Consider the following 12,500-nt stretch of genomic DNA (forward strand, 5'->3'; position numbering starts at 1 on the left):
CGATAATTTTAAAATCTGCAATATTGCCGCTCCTATGGGTCCTCTGTGACGTCATTTTGGATCCAAAAACGGTTCTTTTTTTTTGTGTTTTGGTAAAATGCAAGCGTTAAGCGATCAGGCTATTTGTATTTTCCCCCAAACAATAGTTGAATTAACTTAAACATTTAGCCGCACGTCCTCCCAAGTTAGATAAATTGTGTTCAATGAGCCGGGGGGACGAAATAGAAGTGCGCACTCACTTCCTGATGGAGTTGTTGCGAAGAATAAAAATACACATTTACCCATCCTGCTAGACCAGTTATGTTCGACTGTCGACGTGAGAGCGAAACGCCAATTTTGTTTAAAGGACCTTGTTGATGGAGTTTTTGTTCATGAATAAAAGACATCGCCACGTCCAGAGAGCCGGTGCTGGTGAGCTAAAAAAGCCCCGGTATGTCCGTGTGGTGTTAGCAGGCCGGCCAGCTAAACCTTACTTAATAACAACTGTAGGCCTCAATACACTCATGTTTATTTTAGCTTTCCATATGCTAATTAGTCAAGTAAGATCATAGTGTTGCGTTAGCTTCGTTTGTTGTCCAAAATGATCCTTTGAAATAACTGCTAGATAACTTGCAGTTTAAAGCTACTAGCCCTCGTCGATCACTATCTTATAATCTTTTTACTGCGTTAAACACCAACTATTCATCTCCATTTTATATACTGTTTAAAGTAACGTCCTGAGCATCTTACCTTAAATGATATTGTTTAACGTATCTATGATACTGTGTGGTTACACTGACTAATGGTGTTTTTCAACCACTGTGCCGCGGTAAACTAGCAGTGTGCTGTTAAATAGTCTTGTGTGCCGTGGGAGAATATTTAATTTCACCTAATTGGGTTGGAAATATTTTAACACAGAAGTAATTATAATCCTTAAATAATGTGCCGTTGTGGAGTGTCTGTACTGTTTAGAGCTCGGCAGAGTAACCATGTTATACTCTTCCATATCAGTAGGTGGCAGCAGGTAGCTAACTGTTTTGTAGATGTTGGGAACACGTCGTGCATGATCACAATATGCTCAGAGGCAACGTAAGGGTAATACAGTAAGGTATCTTATGCTTAAACCTAAAATAAATAAAAGGCATTGAAGCTAAGGCATGGCTATGCAAAACGAAACTAAAATTGAACTGGCTGCAAAGTAAACAAAACACAAAATGCTGGACGACAGCAAAGACTTACAGCGTGTGGAGCAGAGACGGCGTCCACAAAGTACATTCGTACATGACATGACAATCAACAATGTCCCCACAAAGAAGGAAAGCGTCCGCACAACTTAGTCTGGATTGCGAAAACAAAGCAGGTGTGGAGAATAGCGCTTAAGGAAGACATGAAACTGCAACAGGGTAAAAACACCAAAATTGGAGCGCAAGACAAGAACTGAAACACTACACACAGGAAAACACCAACAAACTCAAAATAAGTCACGGCGTGATGTGACAGGTCGTGACAGTACACCTACTTTGAGACAAGACATATAGTGATTAAAGTCAAAGTACCAATGATTGTCACACACACACTAGGTGTGGTGAAATTATTCTCTGCATTTGACGCATCACTCTTGATCACCCCTGCATGCCTGGTTATGGTTTGAATTCATATCCAACAATTGCGAGAACAACTTTTTATTGTCAACTACTCAGTTTTGTCTTTTAATGATTTCTGCTAGTAGTGTGCCTCTGAATTTTTTCAGTGAAAAAAATGTGCCCTGGCTCAAAAAAGGTTGGAAAACACTAATACATGATCTGTTCCATGTATGCTTTTCCTTTCGCAGTTGGTGGCTGACGTGAGCTAGTAATGTCTCTGTCCACCGATATGCTCGAGACACCCCCTGGATATCCATTTGAGGAGATTAATTATGAAGACATTGACGTGGAGGAGGTAGGCTATATATTTTTTTTGTTGTCATCTACCACAAGCTTACACTAACATTTGCTGCCGTTATATTTTCAGGTAGTGGGACGAGGGGCTTTTGGGGTGGTTTGCAAAGCCAAGTGGAAAGGCAAAGATGTTGCAATCAAGACTATTGAAAGTGAATCGGAAAGAAAAGCATTTATTGTTGAGGTATTCACACAACCAGAGTGCTGCTTGTAGGCTCAGACTGACAGTGGCTTAATATATTTTTGATATGCGTCATAACTTATATAGCATAGTTTAATTATGGGTGTTAAGTTTTGAATGGCACTAAAATGTTTACGTTAGGGTTTTAACGATTAGTTTTAACAATGATTTGATTGGATTCAGAACGTGTGGTTGTCAATACGATTCAGGGACAATATACATTTTTTTTTGGAACAACACGATCTGAAATAAATCGGTGAGTTGAAATTCCACGACATAGTGAATTTGCAAACAGATAAAATGATACACAAGGCAAACTATAATCTGCTACCCCATTAATATATAACAATTCTTCTCAGCAAAAGAGGAGAAATATAATCTCAGAGAAATGTAATTTAAAACAATTGTACGCACGTACAACACTTACGACTTTCAGTATATCAGTATGTTGAATTAAAATATGGACTGGATTAGGCAAAGAAATCAAACAATTTAATAATAAATCCACTTCAATAAACTCTTCAAACTTAAAGTGTTTACAAAGTACAAAGAAGAAAAACCATGATAAACATTCTGAATTTATTTCATCCATCCATTCATTTTCTTGATAGTGTTACTCATCTCGCCATATGAAATATAACTTACTTCACCAATTATCTATTTTTATTGTTATTATTTATGGAGTATATTGTGAATAAATTGAGAACAGGAAGTGAACAAAAGTTTTAGCAATTGCTATGTAAAAGAAAAGGGTTAGGATTAAATAAGCTCTGCTTTTTCCTACTCCTTTTTGAATATGTTATATAGAAAAACTGAAAATTATGCATGCATGTTCGAAATAGTGAAGTGAAGTGAATTATATCTATATAGCGCTTTTCTCTAGTGACTCAAAGCGCTTTACATAGTGAAACCCAATATCTAAGTTAAATTTTTTTCAAACCACTGTGGGTGGCACTGGGAGCAGGTGGATAAAGTGTCTTGCCCAAGGACACAACAGCAGTGACTAGGATGGCAGAAGCAGGTATTGAACCTGCAACCCTCAAGTTGTTGGCATGGCCGCTCTACCAACCGAGCTATACTGCCCCTAATTGGGGCAGTATATGGAGTATATGGAAATAAATTCAAACTCGATTCAGTGACTGTTTTGCAACAAAAATTCAACCAGTGTGACTGTAAAATACAAACTCCAAAACCAATGAGGTTGTGTAAATTCGTAAATAAAAACAAATAATTGGCAAATCCTATTCAATTGAATAGACTGCAAAGACAAGATACTTAATTTTCGAACTGTAGAACTTTATGTTTTGCAAATAATTGCTCATTTGGAATTTGCTGCCTGCAATATGTTTAAAAAAGTTAGCACAAATGGCAAAAAAGACAGAACGTTGAGAAATACTCATCAAACACTTATTTGGAATATCCCATAGGTGAACAGGCTAATTGGGAACAGGTGGGTGTTGTGATTGGGTATAAAAGCAACTTCCATGAAATGCTCAGTCATTCACAAATAAGGATGGGGCGAGGGTCACCACTTTGTAAACAAATTAATCCTAAAATACCACAATGGAGGCCGCGGATTGTTGAACAACTAAAGCTGTACATCAAGCAAGAATGGGAAATAATTCCACCAAAAAAGCTTAAAAAATGTTCTCCTCAGCTCCCAAATGTTTACTGAGTGTTGTTAAAAGGCAAGGCCATATAACACAATGGTAAAAATGCCCCTGTGACAACTTTTTTGCAATGTGTTGCTGCCATTAAATTCTAAGTTAATGAATATTTGCAAAAACAAGGTTACGTATCTCAGTTCGAACATTAAATATCTTGTCTTTGCAGTCGATTCAATTTAATATAAGTTGAAAAGGATTCGCAAATCTTTGTATTCTGTTTTTATTTACAAATTACACAACGTGCCAACTTCACTGGTTTTGGGTTTTGTAAATACTGGATACTGGACACTTGCTGCAGGTGAGGTTTCTTATATTCCTGATATTTCTTGTAAGAGAATTAGGTATGAATGAATAACGGATACAAACAAGCGGGTAATCAACAATTAACGGCCAATGCATTTACATCTTATTTGAATATAGTGCAACCAAAACTTTATGTTGAATTAACAAGGGGAAACACTTTTTACTCACATTTTCAACATTAAAAACATTTTTAATAAAACTACAGTAAAGAAACATTTTTACCAGTAGATTTACTGACCAGGCCTTTCTGTATCTGTTCTACTCCCTGATGTTGGCGATGATGTGCGGAAGTTGTGTTTTGCGGAAGTTGTGTTGCGAATTCATATTATCGTTTTGTCGTTCGTCTTTGTTGTGGCATTTGCAAACATGCTGTACCTGAATGTTTTTGTTGGAATTATTGCTATTGTCTTGTGGCATTTGTTCTGAAATTTCTCAGTCATGGTAGCTATCCGCCATTTTTGTTTTGACGACGCCAAAGACAGGCAAATTGTTTTAACGTTCAACGTCCTTATCATTACAAGTGCTAAACTTCATGTCAACTCTGCCGTTCTGACATCCATTGTTTTCCTATTTCTGGTATCGATAATATCAATCGATTTCTTTTTTAAAACAATATTGTATAGATACTTATCTTCTGGAAGGCAATCTTGCAATAGCACAGATCGATTGATTCTAAATAACATAAATCCGTATATAGATTAATTGTTCCACCCCTAGTTAATATGCTTCATAACTTACACTAGCACAGTCTAATCATGGGATCCCATATAGTTATGAGTTGTAGAATTTTTGAAATGCATGTAAATTAGGGGTCTAAAGATTGATTGATAGAAATTTCAAGTGTATCGATCCGTACTCTGCAAGTAGACCTTACAGAAGATAGTTATCAATCCAACATTGTTTTAAAAGGCAATATATAAATTGTATCGATAGTAGAATAAAGAAAAACATTAAATGTTAAACATTAAATCTGTCTGCCCAAAATTATGGTTGAGAAAGCTCATAAATACAAACGCCGTAAGACAATATTATAAATTACGACACAACAACTTTCAGCTATAGCACGATTGCAAAAGCCCCAACAAATACTAATGTCACAAAACAACAATTTAAAGCCACAAAACATGTGGCGGACAAACGGAAATGACAGCAGAGCAAGTTACGGGCGATGGATCAGGTTGAGACATATAAAAACAGTGTAATGATCATAGTATATTAGTATTGTTGAAAAAGTAAAAAAAAATGTTATGACTGAAAAAGTGGTCACACTTCATTTCACTTTTCCAACTTTGTTCATTACACCCTGGGCCATTTGGTCTGTATGTCGCTGAAACTTGTCTTCTGTCGCTTCCGTTACGTCTTTATGATGTTCCATGTTTATTAAAATGAGAGCACCGTATTTTCTGGACCATAGGGTGCACCGGATTATGAGGCGCACTGCCAATGAGCGGGTCTATTCAGGTTTTTTTTTCATACGAAAGGCACACCGGATTAAAGGGATCATATTATGATTTTTTTTTTCCAATTCAAATTATTTCCTTGTATTGGATAGATTTTGTTTTACAGACCATCTTCAAGCCGCTTTCTGACAGTCTCTTCAGGATGCGCCGTTTTGTGGGCGATCTTATTTATGTGGCTCACCTTCGACAGCGTCTTCTCCCTGTCATCTTTGTTGTACCGGTGTAGTGGAAGAAGTGTCAAAAGATGGAGCCAACTGTTTTAATGACATTCAGACTTCACTTAAATCAATAACAGAGCAGCATCTCCTCATTTGCTGGAAATGTGTTCCGTGAAAAACCATCCGACCGGAACTCTCTAATAACTAAAGTTCATTGGGTGAATAATGTATGTATGTAAAACCGGTATGTTTTAGCGCTTTCATGGCAGATCTAAGTAAGAACTTTACACTATTTTATATCAGAAATGCCAACAGCGGAGGATGAATCTCCCATAACAAGAAGATAGAGAAAAAGAAGAAGCTTATCGACTATCTTGTTGGGGCGGACGCGCACAATTTTTCAGGACTTATGAAGATTCCAAATACAGATCAGCAGGTACCAGAGGGTAAGAAAAGTTGCTTTTGCATAATATTGCGAAACAAAACGCCAGATAATGTCTTACCTTATATACACACACCATAATAATACTCGTATCTTGAAGCACAGTACAATCCATCAAGCAGTGCAGCTTCATAGCTTACTAAAACATTTTGATAGAATTTTGAGCGCCACGTGGAATGTTCTATATTTTCAATGGAACATATAAAATGTTGGTGTTGTTTACTTGAGTCATATTGCAGTCTACACTATCTCTTGTGTGTGCCTGCCATCTACTGGTCACACTTATCATTACACCATGTACCAAATAATAGCTTTGAGGTCAGTAAGCAAAACCAGAATTATTCCATACATTAGGCGCACCGGTTTACAAAGGGCACTGTCGAGTTTTGAGAAAAAAAAAGATTTTTAATGGCACTTTATAGTACGGAAAATATGGTACATACATTATGTAATTGGAAACCAGTTCACTCATGCATCTATACTTGAAATAGAGCGAGCGTTCTACGCATGCGTTCTTTTTAGTTGAGGATCAGCTATAATTTTACAAGCAAAGAAGACGAAACCAGTGGGAAGTGTACGGTTTCCTCCACCAAAAAGTTAAGATACATATAGAGCTGAGATAAATGGCAACACTAAATTGGCCCTAGTGTGTGAATTTGAGTGTGAATGTTGTCTGTCTAACTTTTTTTGCCCTGCGATGAGGTGGCGACTTGTCAAGGGTGTACACCGCCTTCCGCCCAATGCAGCTGAGATAGGCTCCAGCGACCCCGAACGGGACAAGCGGTAGGAAATGGATGGATTGATTGATGGATAAACGGATATAGTGCTGAAATAAGTCAATATTTGTTTCAGTACGATCGGCACTTGCAATATCACACTTTAGTACATAATGCATATTCTAGCTATGTTTGGTTTAAATTTAGTGTTGAATTAAGTCTTATACATCCATCCATCCATCCATTTTCTACCGCTTGTCCCTTTCGGGGTACATATTTTGTATATATTAGATATATACTGAGTGCTAACATGGAATGCTCACATCAAGCCTAATGATTGTGTAACAAACGCACCCATGTTCTCTGGGTGTGGCTGCCACTACGCTAATTAAGGAGTCACAGGGTAGGAGGACCTGAAATTCAGCAGGGAATGTGTTGAACAATAAATAAACCAAATGCATATGACCATTTGGCCCTGCGATGAGGTGGTGACTTGTCCAGGGTGTACCCCGCCTTCCGCCCGATTGTAGCTGAGATAGGCGCCAGCGCCCCTCGCGACCCCTAAAGGGAATAAGCGGTAGAAAATGGATGGATGGATGGCATATGACCATCAGCCATAACATTATCAGGCTTATTCTTAATACCTTACAAATTAATCCCACATAACAAATATCTCCCCCTCCTGTCCATGTAACCCGCCAATACAATGCCAACATTAGCACAACATACTCAACCCCATAGCTCGAAGTCCGGTTCACCACCCAAAGTTTATACAGCAACTTTATTACCCAAAGTCCCCAAAGTTGCATACGCGCCATACAAGTAGCGGCATGCATGTACAGGTGAGCGCTAAAACGTTGGAAGCCGCAGTGTAATTGCGGTACCACGCATCCAACTTAAATCTTCCTGGTAATTGTCTCTGTTTGTCCCAGTTCTCCACAGGGCAATGGTAAATTTGCTCCAACTAGTGGTTCTGCAGCAAAATAATCTGGCTGACAGATGATCCAGGTGGTGTCTAATGTCAGTTTCGGCTTCCGCCCGTGTGATAGCACCCGATGCCATTTATATTCCCAAATTCCATTAATTTACATTTTTGATATTACCGTTATTATTGGATATGCCTGTGACCTTCCATAATGATTCATATATGAATGAGAGTACAAGTTAATTGTGACTGGCAATATTTATCTACTGTATATGGATTTATCCCTGTGGCCTTTACAACCGTAGCTGCAAATGTAGACCAAGTTTTTGCAGTAATTTACTGACGATGTTTCAACACATGGAAGCCCATATCTACAAAACCCATAACCAGTGAAGTTGGCACGTTGGGTAATTGAGAAATAAAAACAGAATAGAATGATTTGCAAATCGTTTTAAACTTATTTTGAATTGAATATACTGCAAAAACAAGATATTTAATGTTCAAACTGAGTAACTGCAAATAATCATTAACTTAGAATTTAATGGCAGCAACACATTGCAAAAAAGTTGGCACAGGGGCATTTTTACCAGTGTTACATGGTCTTTCCTTTTAACACTCAGTAAATGTTTGGTAACTGAGGAGAACATTTTTTTCAAGCTTTTCAGGTGGAGTTCTTTTTTTGCTTGATGTACAACTTAAGTTGTTAAACAGTCCAGGGTGGTATTTTAGGCTTCATACTGTGTCACACATTTTCAATGGGAAACAAATCTGGACTACAGGCAGGCCAGTTTATTACTGTTGTAACACATGGCTTGGCATTGTTTTGCTGAAATAAGCTGGATAACGTTGATTGGATGGCAACATATGTTGCTCCAAAACCTATATGTACCTTTCAGCATTTATTGTGACTTCACAGATGTGTAAGTTTGCACCTTTTACAATCCGGATGGTTTCTTTCTTTTTAGTGTACAGTTTCCAAAAACAATTTGAAATTTGAACTTGTCAGACCACAGAACACTTTTCCACTTTGCATCATCTTAGATGAGCTCGGGCCCAGTGAATCTGGCGGCGTTTCTGGGTGTTGTTGATTAATAGCTTTCACTTTGCATAGTAGAGTTTTAACTTGCACTTACAGATGTAGCGACAAACTGTAGTTACTGACAGTGGTTTTCTGCCAACTTCACTGGAGGAATTACCCAGGATTCAACAAAGAAATTCCACAAGGGGGCAATGATTCATTGACATTGACGACAAATATCGGCAATAAAATATATATACTGTATATATAATTAGATGACTAAATGTGGGCTCAACTCTGGATTGATTTAAGCCATTTTATAGAGCTTTTTTAGGCGTTGAAGGTCACACAATGCGCTACTCCAACTTGGTACTTTAAGGTTGCCGGCCTCAAACGTGGTTTTTCCCCACAACGGATGACATATTGACAACGGACACTGTGAGCACTGACTTCCCCAGTGGTGTGTAAAGAAGGCATTGTTTTGGATTGCCATTGGGCAGGGGAGACCGTGTAGATGTTACCCGGTGGTGCGCATTTTTTTGTCAGCTTGAGTCACTGCACTTTTTTGAAATTTTGCCTAATGTTCACAATCTCTAAAAGAGACAAGAAGACACAATGTTTTTTTTTTTTTTTTGCAATATAATGTGTTAAAATCAACTCGTTCTAGGTGGCTAGCAATGCAGCTAATGGAAGCAATGTCTCTAAATCATTTTGAAAATGCATCAAAAAAACGCCAACGGTACTTCATTTATTCATAACCTGTATAATAACTAAGCTGTAGAAACATTGTTATTGTAAAAGCGAACACTGAGGAACAATTTTTCTAGAGTAGTAACACATTGCCTTGCGACGGCATACTACGGCATGAGCTTTAAGATGGCTACGGCGTGAGGTAAGCTAGCTTCTGCGTCAACAGCTGAATGGCTTTTGAATTTGTAATTAAAAACACAATGCCATAGGACACCAATCCATCCATCCATCCATCCATTTTGTACCGCTTGTCCCTTTCGGGGTCGCTGGAGCCTATTTCAGCTGTGTTTCGGGCAGAAGGCGGTGTACACCCTGGACAAGTCGCCATCTCATCAAAGAGGACACCAATATGTACTGACTGAAAAATATGAGAATATCATATTACAGTTTCTGTAAAGTATTCGCCCACTTTTCATGATTTGTTTGTACACAGCTAGCTCAACAGCGTATATACTGTTGTTTTAGTAACAAGTAGAGGTGGGAGAAATAATACATTTTTAGATGCATCGCAATTTGGACGTGGATGATTATAAAATTTATTAGTAAATGTCAATAATCGATAATTGATTTATGTATCAGAAATAAAGTAATGCAGACAGTTTTAAAAATTTGGCTGACCTCACCGAGAGACCCAACCAGCTCCTTTATTATTGGGCACTTCCATGAATTGAATAATCGTGATGCAGTGTTGGCGATAGGAATTTTCAAAAAGGGACCCGAGGGACCCCATCTAGTCATAAAAATGGGGTCCCATATTACATTTTTGGGGTCTCACTTTTTTGTAACCATTTTGAAAACAAATGATAAATGTATGCATTATCCTGTTTTATCCCACATTCTGTATTGTGTTTTGGAAAAAGGCTGTCATAAACATTACTTAATTCATTTTTTTTAAATACAAAAGAAAACAAATTTTTATACATACTATATGTTAATTTTTTCAGTTATAAACATTGATTCACTTTCTTCTTTCCTTAATGGATCTAAACTTACCGCTGCCGATATTAATTTTCCTGAAGAAACTCTCCTAAAGTACTATCTATTTATTTTTTTCTATATTTTATTTTAATAAGTTGTTGGTGTATTTATTGCTTCAGTGAAGTCATTAAATGATGATAATGGTGTGCCAGGGCATACATGCATATGACATATTTAGTTGATTATTCTCACCTGTATGTAGATCATCAGTCGTTTAAAAACTGCCACATCTACACTTAATGGCAAATACTGCCTACAAACTTAGAATTTGGCAAGTCAGTTTCGATGTCAATTAATACAGTGGCACTCAATGCTTCTAGCATTTCATCTCTGGCTTTGTGATGGCCATAAGCTGTGTGTTCCCCTTTAAGAATGACGGACTGTGGGGTGACTGACGTGTAAGTGAGTGGGCAAGTTAGAAGAGGGAGCGCAAGCATGTTCAGGAGTGTTAATAGCATGGATGCTGTCCGGCTGGCTTTATAAATTAAGAATTGTAACAAAACAAAATCCATTAAAATAATAGAATAATCCCCTCAATTCCCCCCAAAAATGTATTAACTCGCTGGAATATAAAGACAATATAACATACATCCATAAACGTGGATGCATATGCAAAAGTGCAATATATTTATCTGTACAGTTATGTATTTATTTATATCTGCGCCTTATTGCTTTTTTATCCTGCACTACCATGAGCTAATGCAACAAAATGTTGTTCTTATCTGTACTGTAAAGTTCTCATTTGGATGACATTAAAAGGAAATCTAAGTCTTAAGTCTAAATCGACGGCCTCGTCATTCCGACCAAAGAGCGTAATTATAGAGACCCAGTGGAGGGTGTTACCCCCGACAATGTATCGGCCCTGGAGGGAACGTCTCCCCTGCACTCCTCGACCATGGTCTGGGAGCAGACAAGCAGGAAAGGTGTAACATGATGTTTTTTGGAACCTGGTGAGGCTGGATCTTTAAAAGTCAGTGCACGCGGTTGTAAAGGTGTTCTTATTCTTAGCCTGTTTACATGGCGTGCAAAACATCTTATCATCGTCATAAGTGAGCCATTTGCTGAAAAGTGGCTCCTGAAGCCACTATTCCTTGAAGCTTTGCGTTTGGAGATTATAGCTCGCAATGACAAAAACAATAACACGCGGGAGTCCTAATACCGGAAATGCACTATTTGTGGTCGATAAAACTTTCGGCGAATCAAAATTTAAGAAATTGTCCCTGAAAGTGCTTTAATTTGAAGTCGACCAAGAATTATTAATTAATAATAATTAATCATTTGACCCGGAAATGATAAAATCTGCGTCCTGATTTCAATGCGTAAAAAGACACAAAAAGTGTTAAAGTCAACACTGTGATGAGACTTTACAAATGCACTAATTTAAAAATTGCAAGTGATAAAAGCTTATTTTGTGAAACGAAAATGAATGTAAAACTGCATCATTATACATAAATTAAGAATGCACCAATAATCGATTCTTAATTCAATCAATCAATCAATGTTTACTTATATAGCCCTAAAACACTAGTGTCTCAAAGGGCTGCACAAACCACTACGACATCCTCGGTAGGCCCACATAGGGGCAAGGAAAACTCACACCCAGTGGGACGTCGGTGACAATGATGACTAAGAACCTTGGAGAGGACAAATTGAATCGTAGCTCCTGAATTTTAATCGTAATTGAATCCTGAGATGGCCAAAGATTCCCACCTCTAGGAAGCATGACATGCTGCATGTATTATCATCAATATTATAAGGAGTCATTCCATGGACAGTTGTCTGTTTGGTCCAGCTGACCAGGGACGTTTTCAATTGATTTTGGGTCAGCACGCCATAGCTAGGCTTCAAGTTCCACAGTTAAACCTAATTTTCTGTCTATCAGCCTATCTTCATGCTCGCTTCTATAACCAGTAGTTCCTCCTCCATATATTCAGCTTAAAAAATATAATGTTTTGAATTCTCATTTGCTTAAAACGCACTTGCATT

General features: G+C 37.8%; 1 protein-coding gene across 3 annotated transcripts in view; it reads left to right on the top strand.

Annotated features, from left to right (window-relative positions):
* The first annotated feature begins 210 nt into the window (after positions 1 to 210).
* Positions 211 to 12,500, top strand: part of map3k7 (mitogen-activated protein kinase kinase kinase 7) — a 59,583-nt gene continuing 47,293 nt past the window's right edge. Inside the window, exons 1-3 of one of the 3 annotated variants that reach the window (XM_061900388.1) lie at positions 211 to 430; positions 1,811 to 1,917; positions 1,990 to 2,100. In XM_061900388.1, the coding sequence (XP_061756372.1) occupies positions 1,834 to 1,917; positions 1,990 to 2,100 (195 nt within the window). In that variant the 5' untranslated portion in view covers positions 211 to 430; positions 1,811 to 1,833. The remainder of the gene's footprint in view (positions 431 to 1,810; positions 1,918 to 1,989; positions 2,101 to 12,500) is intronic. The other 2 variants (XM_061900389.1, XM_061900390.1) reach the window with 2 other exon arrangements.

The sequence above is a fragment of the Nerophis ophidion genome, linkage group LG05, assembly GCF_033978795.1.
Source record: "Nerophis ophidion isolate RoL-2023_Sa linkage group LG05, RoL_Noph_v1.0, whole genome shotgun sequence".
Lineage (NCBI taxonomy): Eukaryota > Metazoa > Chordata > Actinopteri > Syngnathiformes > Syngnathidae > Nerophis > Nerophis ophidion.